Consider the following 17,685-nt stretch of genomic DNA (forward strand, 5'->3'; position numbering starts at 1 on the left):
TGTTCTTTGTTGGCAGGTGTCTCCAAGGCACGGACTTTCCCTAGGAGTAGGGGTATCCTCTAGTTTTTTGAGGGATTATGTTTCTCAGTCATTGGAACTTTTTCCTGGTTTCTGAATATAAAGCATATCACTGGGCTGGCCCTTCATTCAGTTTTCTTGCAGGGTGCTTTGACATGGGGAATACTTGAGTTGTGGGGAAAGAAGGGGAGAAGAGGCAGTGAGGAAAAAGGAAACTCTTGAGCTGATGCTGATTAAAATAGTGGGGTAGATGAATTATTAAATAACGTTTATGATTCTTTAATTTGGCGGAAATTAATAAGTTCACCTTAAGGAAATAGTAAGTAACAGTTTGCTGTTAATGCTAGTTTCAATTTAAATCTCTATCATGTGGTATAAGCATTAGTGGTTTAAAGATAAGCAGTTAGCATCCTATTTCTATGTGGTGTTCTACTTACTCTTACCTATTTTTCTTTAATAATTTGTGAGAGTTTCATCAGAAAACTGGATTAGAGAATTTAAAAGGAAAAGGAATCCAGTAAGTAGAAGTAAAACTGAGAAAGTTTCTATCACTGGGTTAAGTAACTTCATTTGAAAGCCCTGTGTTTTTGTTTGTTTGTTTGTTTTCTTAAGGTAACGACTGATTTGTGTTAGCTATGATACAGCTTTGATTGGCTCTTTGGTTTGTTTGGGAAGGGAGTAAGAGTCTTGTTCATTTTTATTTTTTTTTAAAATGCAAACCCTTGCCTGTGGTGGTTGTGTGCATCCTTTCTTATCAGAGAATAGATGCAAAACCTGAAGAAAAGAGCTGCACTCCTGCGCTTCAGAACACGGGAGAAATATTTATCCAGTTTAAAACTTTTTTTTCCAAAATTACGCCTTCAGGGTTAGAGTTGTAAAAAAAAAAAAAAAAAAAAAAAAAGAGAGAGAGAGAGAGAGAGAAGCCCCCCTCATCTGCTCTCCCAAAACATGACTAGCGTAGTGTTTAACAGCAGTCCTTCTTCGCTCTGAAAACAAACAAATCTGTTGAAGTAGGCAGTACAATATGTCCCTTTATACTCGTTTTTTCCCTCTTCCCAAAGATGTTAATTATTTTAGCAAGAAGGGACAGCAGCTACGGATAAAACCAATACCTCCATCAGTAATTGATGTGCTGCTATGTTACAGTAGTGGCCTCCTAGGGAAAGATGAGGCTAAGTGTTGCCTTCTGTCTGTCCAGTTGTTTTTATATCATTTGCTAAACATTTTGAATTGGACTGAGAATCATCACATTTGCTTTCAGCTCAGTATGTGCACAGCCCCCAGTGAACATTTGGAAAAGATAATTCCGAGGCACCAGAGTGGTGATTACTTGCAAACCCCATCCTGAGCCCGCGCAGTGTGTTAACTCCTCTTGCTGCTTTAAGCACACCCCAGGTACTCTGTATATTCTCCTTCTGGGATTGTGATCATTCTCGTAAGTGCAATTGATTTTTCTGAGACTTCACAGAACTTAAAACTGAGCAGTCCCAATGTCTGAGCAGCCCTCATTGTTTATTCATCACACTCCTCTGTACTGTGTCCTGCAGGCATTTATTGATAAATACTGCTTTAAATTGGAAACCCTGCCTAGAACTCCCTCTTTCACGCAGAGCAATGAAAAACTCTAGTTTATAGTGACAACCCAGAGGAATGATAAGCAGTGCTCAGTACCTCCTCGAGTGGGAAAGGTGTGATCGGTGGGAATAGCAGAGACTTAGTGTCTTTGGGCCAACTTTTGGAAACTAACCTGTTTTTTGTTAGAGCACTTAATATGGCTGGGTGCTGGGACAATCTCCAGATACAAGCTGTACATGAGGTGCAGGTGTCTGGATGAGAAACCTCCTTTTAGACTGATACCTGGACATGTTCAGATTTATCTGTTTCAATAAGATTTGCCTTTGTATCTGCCTCAAAACCACTGTGCTGTCTTTCTGCTCAGGCAGTTGCTAGCCAGATGGCCAGCAAAGTAACTTCAGATCAGGGTCTAGGAGAGGGCCTAAAACCTCCCAGCATACTTAAACACTAAATCTTGGCAGCATAATAGGCCTGGCTTTTTTTTTTTTTTTTTTTTTTTTCTTCTTAATGTAGTATACTGGCCAAGAGAAGAAACAGATTCTTGGACTGGAAAGGCTGCCTGTCTGCTTATCTCATAATTTGGATTGAATTTAAGGCATTGAAATTCACATACATCTCTGCGCTTTGCAAGATTGGGCTCAGGAAGGGTGAGCAATATTTTGGTGCTCTAATTTGGTCTAAACGAGTGCAGCATCTTTGTGTTGGACATGGTTTTGCAAGTGACCCGCAGTTAAAGCAGAAAGACTGAAGACTGGAAGGTCTGACTCTCAAAAGGTCATTTTACCTTCCTGAGGTGAATCGGGCAAATCCTGAATGCTGGATGGCATTTCCGAGGTGATTTACCTGCCTGGGATTTTAGCAACCATTTTACGCCACTGCTTACTGGGAAGAACCCTGAATATGTTCAACAGCAGTTGGTGATTTCTGCCAGCTTTGCTGGCAGTGCTATAGTAAACTGTGCTCCATTACTATGCTTCCTTGCCAGTGTACGACTCCAGATTGGCTTTTTGAGTTTACGTGATCAAACCTCAATAGCAAAAAAGTCTCTTGCACGCTTTGTCCCGTATATTGTTATATACCCTTGCGTATTAGTGTATTTATATGCAGAGCAGCAGCAGAGGCCCTGAAAACCTTTGTTGTGGATTTGTGTAAGCATTAAATATAAAGGAATTAATTATCTGTACTGGGGCTCCCCTCCTACTCCCTCACACCATGCTGCACAAAATACACCAAATGCCTTTATATGGAATGTAGCTGCTGCTTCCTGTAAATGTTTATAAGATGTTATTAAAAACATATGTCCTCCCTTCCCACAGACCTTGTTTAGAAAGCTTGCTGCAAGCATGTTGTTTTAGCTTTGCTTGCAAGAAGCAGCATCTGTTGTACTAAAAATGGTAGTTTTGTACAAATGCTTTTGTCGCTCCCTTTTGTAAAGCCTGATAGAATTGGGAGCCGCGTTTGCATTGGCTCGCTCCCTTGACAGAGAGCTAGCAGCAGTTGTTTGTGCCAGCCTCTTGAGATTTTCCTTATTGAGACTCAACTGCAACCCTTCAAGTGATTAGCCAATTCTTTTTAACCCTTGTTGCTTAACTTTGGTGCCTAGAAAAATGGGATCTATGGTCGTATGTAGGCAATATAAAGAAATCGCCACACAGAGCTAGAGGCTGCACATTGAAAATGTACCTACAGGAGCCTGACCTTGCTGGTCTCTGCCACTCTGAGGGCTTGCCTGCAGAGATGAAACCATACTAGACTAGGTATGTGCTTGCCGCTTCCATGTATGCGTAGCCTCCTTTGTATCAGTGGGAGCACATAGCTCTGAGGAAAGGCAAGCAGTCAGGGTCACTGTCTGCTGTGGAGAGGACATCTAACTCCTACTTGTTTCTTCTTCCTCATAATACACAACTGGCTTCTATAGGAAGGAGTGTGGTATATTACTATACTGCTTTTCATTATATTTTCTTCTACCTTTCTTTGCTTGTTTTTCTGTTATCTGAAGATATTTTTCTCTTCTTCCACTTGATGCCCCTAAGATGCCTTTTGGATTTCAAAGGAAGTGTCTTTCAAGCTGTCTTCTAAGCTTTTCTATGGTGCCTTTTAATAAACTGAAGAGGTAGCTGTTGAATGATGGCAGAGCTGCTGTTTTCCTTGTATTTTGTGCTGTGTGCTGACTCCACAGCAACAGGATTGATTTTTTTTTTTGGTTGCGCTTTTTCCTGCTGCTTGCCCACCAGCTCCCATTATAATGCAGTTTCATTTTCTCTTTTTTTTTGTCAGCAGCTTAAGGTTCATTTGGTGTCCTGTAGCTGGCCATCATAATAAGGAAAAGTGAAGTGAAGCATGGCGGGTGAAGGAGAATAGCTTGCAAGGAACCAGGGAAACATAAGCAACCACTGTCCCTCTTCTTAAGCCCTCAGAATATACAGCAGGCAGTAGTTTAGGGGCCATATAATGCTATGGCATTATACCTGGCTTAGGTAAACTGAATCAGACCTGTATTTTCAGTTCTGAGAACGTGAAATTCACAGAGATCGTTCTGTCCATGGAGGTGATTGTCCCTGTGTTAAGGTGGTAATGAAAGCCTGTCCCGAAGCCTATTCTGTTAGTTGGGTCCTTTTAACAAAACTGAACAAAGCCTATACGTAAGGAATGCCAGATGGGGACAGGCTCAAATGTCACTTAGAAGACAGTCAAGCACTTCCGATGAACAGTTTTTATGGGAATGGGAGGCAAATAGCCAAGTAAAAGGAATGGAGAAGCAGAGTTAGGTGAGAGGTTTATTGGAACAGGAACCAGAAAAAAAAGAGCAGCAGTCTGAGAAAGTATGCTTGAATTTAAGCAGTGACCGGAGACAGAAACCTGGAGTTCATCCACCACTGGGAGTCAAGGAAATTGCTGCAGCAGCCTGGTTTGCTTTACAGACTTGAGGAGATACTGTCTCTTCAGCAAGTACTTGAAATCATGAGTTCAAACCTCAAAAGAGGAGGAGATCACGAGGGCTCAACATAGGAGGAGGGATGTTCCCTTGTTTGGAGAGAACAGGATGATACACTGGAGCCCTGCAACTGATTGGAACTGGAGCTGTAGTTTCATTAGGGTCCAAAAGAATCATCCTGCCTCCAACCAAGACCACCCTTTTCGAAGTCATTCCTTCTTTGTTGGTCTCCTCTACCGACCTCTGTGAAAGGCTTCTTGTACTCTTAAATCTGCATTCCAGCTAAAAGACCTGCCTCCAGCACAGCCTTATGTGCCCTTGCTTTTTTTTTTTTTTCTTTCTGGGATTCTGCCAGTGAAACTCTCTAATCTTCTACAGGCAGATGGCCAGCAGCCAAGTTCAAACTGTGTTTTACTTGAGTCCATAAACACGTAGCTCTATTAAGTGTGTGCAGAAGCAAAAATTTACGTAGGGTTCTTCAAGGTTTTATGCTTTATTCTGTGGGTAATTTATGATCCAGTGGAATTTGGGAGTGGCATCTACAAGATGGCTGAGTGTGCTCAGCCTATCTTCTCATGGACGTGGATGTTTGGTCTCACAGTTAAGTCCACAAGTCATCTCCCTCAGCAGCCTCTACACAGTTGAGCAGTGTGTAGTAAGAGAAGGTAAAAAGTCTTGTGTTGTTCTCTAGAAATACTTGAATGTCCTTGTTTGGGCTCAGATTAGATTTTAAGGAGGCATTTAGGCACTTGAAGATGGAAAGGGCACAGGTAGGTGTTAATCCCATGGACTAAGCACCTTTGGAAAATCTCTAGCAATGAAGGGAGCTGGGTAGACAGAAGACCATCCATCAGCAGTCACAGTGGCAACCAGGAGCTGTCAGAGAGTGATGTATGTCTACTGGAGAATAGGGTGAAACAGGCGAGCAGTGTGGTAAGAGACAAGGTGAGATGCTAGGAAAACAGGAAGGGAGAAATGAGCAAGTAACTTGCAAAACACTAGAGAAGGAGAAGAGCACTATAGAAGGTGGCCTGGGCAGTGAGGTTATAAAATAAATGGAAGACCACATACAAAGCACAGCAATAAAAAGTCAGCTCCCATTTGTGTCAGAAATGACTGTTGGAGGGAAACAGATGCAGAGAGAAGGGTTACACCAGCTGCAAACTTGGCTTCTAGAAAGGGCAAAATGCTTTATTGTATCAGAATCGGGTAAGATTGCACTCAGGGCTTTTCCACGTAAACATAATGCCAGAGGGTTAATTTGCCAGGGGGCTGATACTCAGCCAGCTGAGGACCACCTTACTGCAGGTGACAGGAGTGGTGGTAGCCTCCTCACAGGATGACCAAGTAACATCGGATATGCGCAGCAGAAGGAAATGTTTGAGATCACAAAGTGCATCTTTGCCTCAGAGGTACACCCCTTGAGCAGTTTTACTGTGAGCTTTTCATCTCCTTGCACCCACTGTGGCAAAGGGCAGCGCTGCCTCCCAGGGGTGCCCCCACATGGCGTGAGTTCCTCTTTGTCTCCTGTTCCATCTTTGCACAGGAGGACTGCAGAGGCAAAGGCAGATCCGCTTATCACTGTGCATGGATGCAGATATCGCGGGGTTATCAGCAAAGTTAGTGCTTAATGCTCTTGGCACTTAACTTTCGTGTATCTAGAGGGCTGAATTTGGAATTAAAGAGCAGAGGTATGCCTTTAATACAACTTTCGAAAAGTCGCACCTGTATTTAGTTTTGAGTTACTGGTTTAAAATCCACGTGTTGAAATTGTTTATCTCTGCTATTCTTCCATTATCAAAAAATGCCTGTAGACCCTACAGTAGCTGGGGAAAAAAAATCTTACGGAATAATCTAAGCATTGCAAGAGGTAGCTATTGAGATGAAAGCCTGTAAATATGGAACTTTCTTCCTTTTCCTACCATAACTATGGTCCTTTTATTCATTGTCCCTTTGGGTTTTAATTAATGAAGAGCAGGAGGCAACTGGTTTACCTGGTTAGTGTGGTGGTAAAATCATAAAATATCAGCTATGGGCAGCTAATGTAATAAAGTGAAGTTCCCCAATGACTTTGAAAGTACTCAATGAAACCAAATTGCTTGCAAATCCTTTATGAGACTTTGAAAAATTAATGTTACAGAAATTGTGAGTAAAAATGACCTTTTTTGTTGTTTTGTTTTTTCAAACCTGCAGATATTGATGATGTCAGGAAGCACAAGCCGGGTTACCTTGAGGCTACGATCGAGTGGTTCCGATTATATAAAGTTCCTGATGGTAAACCAGAAAATCGGTTTGCTTTTAATGGAGAATTTAAAGGCAAGGTGAAGATAATTCAAAATTAAAGACGTGTCTTTCTGTCCTATGGCCTCTTTGATACATTGTAGAGTTCTTAGATTTGGAGAAGAGGAGAACCTTGAACAAAAAGAATTTTTAAATGAAGCATCTTTTAATACAGTGTGTTAGGATAGGAATAAATAATGTGTACTATCTTTCACTTTATCAGGGAAAATACGTATGGTATTAAAGTCAGTAAAAAAAAGAAACATGCAGTCCCAGTCCTGACAAGACTTCCATGTGCATCTGTAGGTTTGTAGTGCTGGTCACAGCATTTTCATTCTCCCTGTCAGAGGAACAAACAGATAGTCTTTTCAGATACTTTTTTTGAGTCTGATAAATTTTCTGGATGTTTTTCAAGGTAATGCAGTTAAAGATAGACAATAGCCTGCAGATCTTTTCATAGTTGGTATTTGTTAAAGGTATAGTTTTTCCCGGTCATTTTGTTTAAGACCATTTGAGCTGTTTTTGGCTTGAGGGCTAAAAAATATTTTTACCTTTTTTTTTTAACCTTTTTAAACATCCTACAGGAAAAATGGCCAGTGTTCGAAAGTGGGCCTAGGGATAGACCTTGCCGAGGAAAATGTCAGGATTTTTCCAGAGGAAATTGTGTGTGATCTGTGTCAAAATCATGTATTGTACATGATTTTGCAAATCATATATTGTACACTGTAGGCTTTTTTTTTTTTGGCGAAGAATCACAGGTTCCTGATGAATGATGTTCATGTGTCAGCTAGTTCAGCTTGCAGCGTGCTATCAAAGTTGTAAAATGCCTTCTAACCAGCACAGACAACTTTGCATGTTTTGTCTGGTTAAAGAGATGCCCTGACTCCCCTCTGCACTAAAGCTGTCTTTTAAATCAATCAAATACAAAGCTCTAAGGATGGATAACCTGATCTCTCTCTTGTTCTCCCAGGAACTACTCTTTCAAATTTTCCTGCTCTGTAATTCTGCTGTAGTGACAGTTTTAACAGGGTATATCCCATTCAGGCTCGAGGCACTAAATGCCCCGCCATAGCTGGTTGGGAGCACTTGAATAATTCTCAAGCGTTTCTGGAGACCCAGGATGTGGTGAGGCAGCTGTGGCTGTGCTCCAGCAGCTCTGGTGAAGTTCACAATGTTCCAGGGGTGCTTTGCCAAGTCACTCCTTGTTAGGAAATGTGAGTGTTCTGCTGGCAGCTTTTTGCAAGCCAGTCTAGATATCATCTGCACACTGAGGGCTCTTTTTTATTTTTATTTTTTAAAGCTTTTTTGTCGTCATCCCCCCATTACTTTTGCTTTTAAGCAAACAAAAGCTATTAAGCAGCTGACATGTTATGTTGTTGCAAATGCTTAAGTATATGATTGGGCAATTAATGAAATAAATGCAGATTTTGCCACTAGAGGGGAAACCTTAACTCTGACCCTGATGTGCACATGTAACAGAAGAGCACAGCTCACACACTTTGTCCCGTTTCAGACGTGGTACAGTTTTCTACAGCTGTAGGTGTCTGTTTAGCATCTAGTACTGGCTTCATTTTTTCATGCAGGCTTCCTGTTTTCTGGCTGCACACTGAGGAAAGTCCTGAATGTGTTGCCAGTGTATTTGACAGATAGTGAAGTTCGTTTCTTTTCATAAAAAAAAAAAATAGTGTTAGATTTTCCAGAAATTTAATGAGGCCTCGAAGGAGGCTCCTTAAATAACACATGAAACAGCGTGTCTTAATAAACTAGGTCTGTCTTTTTTTCTGTTTAATAACCTTTTAAATCATATTTTTTTTTCCTTGATGTAAACTAGGATTTTGCTGTTGAAATTATTAAATCCACTCATGAATACTGGAAAGCTTTGCTTCATAAAAAAACTGATGGAGGTACTATTAAATGGTAAGTATCCAGACCCATCTTTCCTCTTTGTATTGTGCTAGACTGTTGGTATTCAACACGTGGCAGCTGTGCATGAACTGCTTAGGTTTTTGAGGTAACAGGAATACTCACGAGTTTAATTGATAATTAATAATTGAATGTCGTTGACTAATTACACCTTGTATGGTGATGGTATACTGGTAAGCAGTTCAAAAAATACATTGGTTATATACTAGTGACACAGATTACTTCCTAGTAATGGCCCCAGAATGTTTGGTACCATTTGGGGAGTATCTCAGAATCCCGTGGAAATCTTGTCACTGTTATTTAGTTGTTTTCAGGAATGCCACATCGTTGCTCATTGCCAGCTTTTGGCCTCATCTAAATGAAAGTGGGCTTCATGAAGCTCTCTGGAGGGGTTTGCATAAGCATTTCTGGCACCAGAGGCCCTGAAGAGTGGGCAGGTGTCTGCATGGTGCTTTCCAAGGGATGTGGATTGCCATCAACTAAACCAAAGGGCAAAGGCTGTGGGGAAGGCTGTGTTCAGATGGTCACTTTCCTCTTCCACTCTGCTGGAAAAATGTGACTTGCAAGTGTTTGAACACTTTAACAATTGCGAAGGTTGGTAGTTCTGCTGTAACACTGCAAGAATACTGCAGGATAGTACTCAAACGTGTGTCCTGATTGTTTCAGGGGTACTTTGAGCTTTATGTTGATGCAATTTAAAAATAATTAAAAACTGAGCTTTGCTTTGAGAAACTGAACTTTGTGCCATTTATTGCGTAGAACCCTAAAAGCTCATGACCAAACTCAATTTTGGTGTGAAAGGATACATACCCATAGTCTGTAGGCAAACCTGCAAAGTATTTAGTCCTGGAGTTCCCTCTGTGTGTTTTTGTTTGTTTGTTTGTTTTTCTTGCTAAGTGCTGCAGGTGCGTTACTGTAACACAAGGGTGGCTTGCTGTAGAATCTAGCCATCCTTTAAAGGACAAGAGACAAGGGGATATTCATGCCATCCCTGCTAGCCATCTAGGTGGTGTTCAACTCCTACAAATGTTAATTTCACTGTTGACTTTTTGAGGGGATTGAATTTATTAACTGTGGTCCTCTGAACTGTACCCAAGTGAGCTGCCAGAAGTAACTGTGAGTACTGCTTACAGTAGCATAGAATTTATAGCCTAAAAAAAACCCAAACCCAAAGAAACAAAGAACAGCACTCCAAACACTCATTCCCTTCCAGCATTACTTGTTACTTTATGTTTTTAACTTCCTTGTTTCATGACAGAGATACATATCTGAGCTCTATATGTGAAGGTGTTTTTTTCCATGGGCACTAATTGTGTGCTGCTGCTTTCCACTGATGGATAAAATGTTTTTTAATTCTGTTTTTCAGCACGAATGTTCTGGTGAGTGGCAGCCCATTTTGTTGCAGTGAGGAGGATGCCCGATCAATTGTGCAGTCGGTAAGGATAATATCTACTTTTTTTTCCACCCTTTTTCAAAAGTGATAAAAAAGAAAGAAGACTCAGAGCTCCACAACTGAAATGCTCTTTAATTAAGTAAAAATTTAAGCTATAAAGTAAAAGGAAAAGCACAAAGGTTGTGAGGGATGTGTAAGCATTACAATATAAACCTTCTATTGCAGTGGTCCAATTGTATTTTCTGGCAGGTTCATTACCGTTCCGGTGGTTTTTTTTTCTTTTTTTTTTTCCCTCTGCAGCACTGTTTCTTCTGATCCTGAATAGCAAGATGGACTGCTATTTGTATCTAGCCTGCTGTCTTCTCTGTCTCCCCTGTTGCCATGAGTTACCACCCAGTGTTAGAACTCATTGACTAGCTGACTGTAGTCCCTAATCACTAAAGGGATCCTTTGTTTGTCTACTTGCATAATTAAATGCATTGCTGTAAAAGAGGGGTGGGGGTGCTTTTTTTTTTTTTTGAAGGCTTCTTAAAGAATGTCTGTCATATTTTGCAAATTAACATAAAATTAAAACATACAGGTTTTCTGTTCAGGCGAGAAAAATGTCCTGCAGATCTGATGCTTTCATGTGCAAATGCTAGTGGAGAAGAATTTCTTTGACTTTAAAATTTGCTCTTTTGGATGATGGAATTTAAACAAAGTTACCAGAAATTACATGGAGAAAAGTACCTCCATGTACTCCTTTTTACTTTTTTTTTTTTTTTAAATTAAGATATACTGTGATTCTCTCTGTGCTCATGATCCTGTCAGCATGGCAAGTATTTTGCACATGTGCATATCTGCCTGGGTAGCTAACTGATGAGGGCTGTACACAGTCAGTATTTTGCCTTGGTAATCACACTGATAGTGGAAGTTCAGCTGTTAAAGGAGACGGCTTCTTTCTGTGCAGGTAACATTCCAACAAAACTTCGAGTAAGAATGTTGTCCTGAGTGGTATTCTGCCACAAATAAGACTGTCAGCTGCAGAAAAGTCAGTTTGAGTCATAAAGAAGTGTCAGACCTAACTTCTTTTGCTCAAATCACTTGCTTTCAGCATTTCTTTAAAAGTATGTTTATGTACTTGCACTTGTAAATGTGTTTGGACTCATGTTAAATAACGGGACTGTAAGCTTTCAATGAAAGAAAAATTGATTTGGGAATTCAAACATGTTTTAGACATGTCTGTCACAGCTGCAAGCAAATACCTACCTCTTATATCAAAATTTACAACAATGTTTCATGCGTGTTTGAAATGCAACTGAAATTTCAACTGCAAATGTATATTAAGTTTGGACGGTGACAAACCTTCAGAGGACTGTTTTTGTTTGATTTCTGTGCTGTTTGTACTTCTGAAGCATGTAGGTAAATAACTATCTGTTCAAATTAGCAGTATCTGTTATTTTGTCTCTTAATTACAAAAAAATCTTTTTCTTTTCTGGGGTGGATGGGGTTAGTAAAACCAGTTTATAAAATAAGTACTTTATATCAAACTTTAATGTCTTATTTATTTTGAACACTTGACTTTTTATCAAATGTTATCACTTCCTGGCTTTTTGTGCCTCAACATTGTTTTTCTTTAAGTGATACTGGTTTTTGAAGTTATCACATACTCCTTTCCATCATTCCATTTCAGTTTCTTCTAAGTAGTTTTTTCTTTTTAGGCTACTGTCTCTTGGTACTCTTCAGACAGGGAAAAAAGATGCAATGCTGGTTTAAATACTGGTGTTACTACATGCAGCTTCCAATTGCTGGTAACTAAGAAAATTAAAATGCTCTTGAAACATGAATGGTGGACAGTCAAGCTCTAAATACAAGCGGGGAAGTTGACTTGCTCATTTTAAGCAGATACTCTTTTGTCTGGTACACTGCTCTGCCCACTTTGGTTGTCAGGCTCTCATGTCTTTCAAACACAAGTGAAAGTACGTGAGCGTTGGCTGCAGAATTTTAATGGCTGTGGTAATTTTAAATGAAAGCTGCCTGTGTCTGGTTTTCGTTTTTTGGTTTAGTGTTTTTTGCTTGTTGTTGTTTTTGTTTTTAAACTAAAAGCAGATACATTTTCCTCCTAATTTATGTCCATTTATTAACTTCTGGATGAAAGCAGAGGTAGAGATTCTGTATGCAATTACAGTGAGAAAGATATTTTGCATACTGCAAAATTTCTGAGTTACTTGTGCAGCGAGGGCAGGTTCCCTACGCTTAATTCCTGGGTCAGACTATCATTACGACATTTTTGTGTAGGTGATAATCGCTCCAAATCAGGTATATTGAATTTTAAAACAACAAAAAAAGGAGAAAGTATTGTTGTAAGCCACTTGTAATGGTGAGCAAGAGAACTCTAACTCAGAACCAAATAGAAAACAAACCCTTACCAAGTGCTTACCGTGGTAAGGATTAGTGCTCTATTCAGAATTTCAGATATTTTTGATTGGGCAGTTTCCAAGGTAGCCCTGTTCAAACCAATAGGGTTTATTTTGCTGTTATTTGACCTTTCATTATTTTTGCAGGTGTGGGACTAGAATGGTTTGGCATTGGGGAATTTCTACTCCACTGACTTAGTTTCCAGACGGGGGGCATGTGTGCTGTCATCTGTATTGGTGGCAAACTAGGAATATATCTCCGGCTGCTGAAGTTGCTGTGTCTAGTCAATCCCAGAGAGATCAGAAGATGATCCATGCATGTGGGAACACATTCAGAACATTTGAGCCAGCCAAAATTATACCAGCCCCCTGTAACTACAAACCCATTGAGTAGTAACACTTTAGGTGATGAAAATTTCTGGTGTTCCCTTGCATCTGAAAATTATTTCATCTTTCTCAGTTTTGCTTTTAGTACGTGTTGAAAACTCAACCCAGGAGGAACAGAGCTTTGTAGCTGCATGTGTTAGTGCTAAGATGTACTGTTTATTTCAGGCTTTAAATTGTTGCCATCTGTAAAACTGACCAGGACAGCCAAATCTTTGTTTAACATTAATCCGAGAACTGCTTGCTCACTTGCTCTGTGAAGAAGCCGCTGAGGACTCTTTAAATTGGAAAATCTCCAAGACAATCTATATATAGTTAGTAGTGCAGTGTTTCTCAGACTTATCACATAATTCTTCCCTTATAATACTGGAAAGAAAATGAGCTAGGAAAGCTTTGCTAGATGAGGTCTTTCTTGATAAAATGCAGAAAAATGTCTTGCAAGGGAAAATATTTGGCTTTTCTTGGTAATTTAAAAAATCTCCAGCAGAATTTGAACATGTGTGTTTACTAGTGTGTTTAGAATAATTCAGATCTAAGCAGGAAAGTCTGTTAACTGCCTTTCTCTCTACTTTTTTTTTTTTTTTTTTTTTTTTTCCTTTGAGGGCTTTTCCATTTGGGATTTAGTAGAAGCAGAATGTTCTGTTCAGTGCCAAGTTGTGAAACAGATGACTTTGGGGGAGGGGGGTCCTTAAGCAGTGTCCCAGATGGAAGCGTTCTGTCATGAAGAGGCTTCTGGTTCAATTGGGTGAAGCTTTGAGCTGTTCTTGGTGGGAAGGTGCTGAGTCCTTATCTTAAACTTTCTGAGCAGTTATCCCAGAAGCGGCAAGCTCCTGCTTGCACACAGTGACCACTGGTTCTCCTAAGATAAAGCTTTGGTTTTTGCTGGGAAGAGGTGGGGTGGTCTGGTGGTATGGCCTGGAAGTCCTGGGTTACATTTGTCATACGGACACATCCTGTCAGACCAGGCGATATAACCCATTTGTGCACATAATTGCCCTGGGTAAAGGCAGAAAAAGAATGCTGGAGGTTCCCTTTTCTCCTCAGAGGATTTGTCTTGCTGCTCAGCAGAGTGGGCCCTGCGCCTGCTTGGGGGCAGCCTGGCCTGCGAGACAACTTCACCTCAGCGCAGCGCAGTTTGAATGCTAAACTGTGCATGGCTCGTTGGTCCTCCAAAATCCTGCAAAGTGCTCCCAAACACCTTCTGGTGCTTTTAGTCAAGGCAGGAATTTCTGCTTTTCAGTGGAGAAGGTGTGTTGGCTTTGCAGCTTTGTTCTCCTGAAGCTTCACACACGCTGCTGTGGCTCTCTTTGATGCGTGGCTCACCCATGTGACTAGTCCAGGGGTTGTGTGCTTGGGTAAGCCGAATTTGGATGGGTTTCTGTCATGGAAAAAGCCAACGTCCTCCTGGTTTTTCATTTCATTTGTGTGGGTGAGTGTTGTGGTATTCCTGGTGCCCAGATGCTCTCTTTCTTCTCCATCAGTTAAGTCAGTTGGAGAATGTGCCTGTTTGTGAGGAGCTGAGGGATGGACAGTGGAGGACGGTTACTCTAAGAGTAGCTACAGCCTTGTTGTGTGTTGGTGTTAAAACTGGCTTTAATCTCATCCTATAGGTAGTATGACAGGACATGCTGTGTAATACTGTTACTGAGTAGTGGTGTGTCCAGCCTTAAAATGCACCTGGAGTGAGAGTGACAGACTTGTGTTTTAAAACAGTTTGTTGCTCTCCACAGAACTGACTCTTCCTCTGTTAAAATGGAGTTGTAGAAGAGTATAACTATTGATTTTAAAATGTTTGCATGCATGTAATGTAAATTCTTTGTGTGTATATTCTCTTATGTGTACCTTATAATGAAACATGGAGTAACATAATTGGAAAGGCATTTTTTACTCTTTAGTATGTAAACAGAAAATCCTATTATCCTCACAGACAATGCAGTAGGAATATCCCCCTTATGTTAGGTAAGGTATTAATCTGTCACTCATTATTATTGTGTCTGATTTGCTAGTTATGAGCAACAAATAAATTTAGACAGTAACTATTAAAAAAAGTTTGTAAGGTAGAAAGTTCTCCTGTGAGGGCAACAGAAAAAGATCTGTTTTTATTGGTACCTCGTAGCTTCAGCAGTAAAATACCTTTGGGTTTGGGTGCTACCAGTGAAACAAAACACTGATAATGTTTGTTGTTTGTTTGTTTTGTAGGCACCAGTGCCTGTGAATGGAGATCCTGTTTCCCCAGAAGGTATATTCTTTTTTCCCCCAAATGCCATATGATTCCTCTAATCATTTGCTATAGAAATTAACATAGAAACCGTTCTGTTGAAAGGAGTGTTTTTATGCATGTAAGCATGATGATGGTTTGCCACTATGATGCCTGTCCTCTGTTCAATAGAATGTGGACAGAAATTCCTGAGTTGTTTGTGGCTGGAGGTTGATTTTAAGGACAAATGAAAGTGTAGCTCTTATAAAAAGATGAGAAGACTAAATATTTTTTTCGTTACTTTGATCGTGGAAGGTAGTTGCGTAACATTTATTCTCTCTAAAGGAGAAAGGTTGTTTTGTCTTACTTTTGTCACTCTTCACACTAGCGAGCTAATCAGGTAAACAGCCCCTTTTCCTACAAGTGACATAACCACAGCTCTCAAGTGTGATTTTTAAAGACTTTTTTTTTTTTTTTAATGACTGGTTTTCATTTTAATAGAACATGTGTTTTTACTCAAGAAGAATAAGAATGAATCCTAGAATTTCATTTTTGTTAACTACTTAAAATAAATTTCTCCACTGGCAGGAACTATAGAGAAGACACATGCACTTTTTGAGATGGAAGGAGTTATGGAAATGCTAAGAGAAACTTAGTCATGAGTCGAGTTCCAAATTGTTTGCAAAGTAACATCTGTGTAGTCCATGTCATGGGAAAGCAAGTTGCATTCCATTTACCCTTATATGGCTGTCAATAAATAGCATTTATTTACTGAAGTATTGCATCTCAGACCTTTGACAAACAACTGAACAAATCTTTGATTTTTTTCCAGGGATGGTTCAGTCAGTATTGAAACTTGTTGCAAAGTTGTTTTAGCAGACTCTTAAAGTTACTGTGAGGACATGCTTTCCATAGGCTGGGGAGAGAGCTCACCCAGAAGTATTGTTAGGAGGGGAGATGGTTGAAAGGGCAGCATGTTGCTTGTTGAAGAGTTTGTGACTGGCTAGCTGTACAGAATTAATGTCATCTCGATGTGTATTTTTTGTTTTAGTTGATTCCTGGTACTTTTTCCCCAAGTGATCATTGAAGTGTTCTGAAGCCGCATCTCCAAATCTTAAGTCATCCCATTTTTGAAGACAGGCAAATGCACTAATTGTTGGTTGAGACAACTTTTCAAATTGTGTAAACCTTTCTCATGTAAATAAACATTGACATTTTAAATTAATGTTTCCTTTCTACGTCTGTCTTTGTGTAGGTTGGAGCAAGGGGAAGAGGAGGGTTTGCTTGCTTGTTTGTTTCTGAATCTCAGACCTCCAGGATTGCTCTGATCCGCTCACAGAGTGTAGTATCGAAGGAGATGGGGAGATAAGGTGTCTTCAACCTTGCTCCCCAGGTTTTGGAATAATCCAGTCATCAGGTGCATAAAAGACTGTGTTAAATGGTATCTCAGGGCTTGTCTGGCCACCCTGACTGTAATCCTTTTCAAGTAGACAATAATCTTTATGTAATAGGCTTAGCGGTTTACCGTGTTCTTTAATATGCAGCCGTGCACAATTTCCTGAGTTGTATTCGTTTTTGTGACCAGTTGTTTCTGCTTGCTTCACGCAGTTATGGAGAAAGCATATTTGCTTTGGAAAAACAAAACAAAACAAATACAACTGCACTCCAAAGAGTAATTCAACTAGGAAGGGCTAATGCTATAACAATTGAAGTGAGGATGCACATGTGCTCTGTGTACTACATCCTGTTTTGGTAAGTTGTGTGTTTCATCACACAGGAAGGACTTTCCTTATGGAAAGCTTCCATTTTTAGAATTGTGTACGCCTGAAGGCTTTTGATAATTCCTCATTCAGTGGGACAAGATTAATAAATTGTATAGAACTGAGCTTTGTGTTTTCATGTTAAAAATATCTGTCACGTTTTTTACTGCAGGGTTAAATCTGACCAGTCTGTATCCAGTGTTCTTTAAAAAAAACAACAGCACAACAACCACAAAAACAAAAAGCCAACTGTTAAGTAGAAAGGAAATTGTAATATAGACAGACAGCTTTATCCAGCTTGTTACTGAGACCAAAGGTGAGCATTGTCTGACTTGAACAATGACTGAAACAAAACGTTAATGTTGCTTACATGATGAAACAGCAAGATAAAGAATTGAAAAAAAAATAGTCTGTGGCTTACCATAGAGGGCTAACTTTTTTATTTACTAAGTTACTAGTAAGGAAACCTTCACCTTTGGGAATCTCTCGCTTGATTTTTAGGAGATAATTTTCTTGGTTTAGAGAACTTGCTGTAGAATGTTGTCCAGTGTATAAATGCCATTCACTTGGAAAATACCAGAATCTCAGTTTGTGCCTCAGCATTTGTGGATAGGTAGATTTCTCCCATCTGCATAGAGTTTGGCACTGGTTTAGGTAAAAGCTGTGGTATCAAGAAATGCAGCGTAAACCCCAGATACTTAGAACTTTTCCTTTTTTACAGTTACATTTACAATACTATTTGCTGTACTTTAGAATTCTAAGATACCATGCTACATTGTACCTACAGATACAGTGTCCTTTTTCCTTTTTTTTTTTTTTAAATA

The 17,685-nt window shown here is 39.8% G+C and overlaps 1 protein-coding gene across 1 annotated transcript in view; it reads left to right on the forward strand.

The window, feature by feature from the left end:
• The window catches only part of PPA2 (inorganic pyrophosphatase 2), a 41,565-nt gene extending 25,239 nt beyond the window's left edge, over positions 1–16,326 (forward strand). Inside the window, exons 9-13 of the mRNA XM_035324352.1 lie at positions 6,722–6,849; positions 8,640–8,725; positions 10,098–10,167; positions 15,104–15,143; positions 16,153–16,326. Coding sequence (XP_035180243.1) covers positions 6,722–6,849; positions 8,640–8,725; positions 10,098–10,167; positions 15,104–15,143; positions 16,153–16,181 — 353 coding nt within the window. The 3' untranslated portion in view covers positions 16,182–16,326. The remainder of the gene's footprint in view (positions 1–6,721; positions 6,850–8,639; positions 8,726–10,097; positions 10,168–15,103; positions 15,144–16,152) is intronic.
• The last annotated feature ends 1,359 nt before the right edge of the window (positions 16,327–17,685 follow it).

The sequence above is a fragment of the Oxyura jamaicensis genome, chromosome 4, assembly GCF_011077185.1.
Source record: "Oxyura jamaicensis isolate SHBP4307 breed ruddy duck chromosome 4, BPBGC_Ojam_1.0, whole genome shotgun sequence".
NCBI classification, from domain to species: Eukaryota; Metazoa; Chordata; class Aves; order Anseriformes; family Anatidae; genus Oxyura; species Oxyura jamaicensis.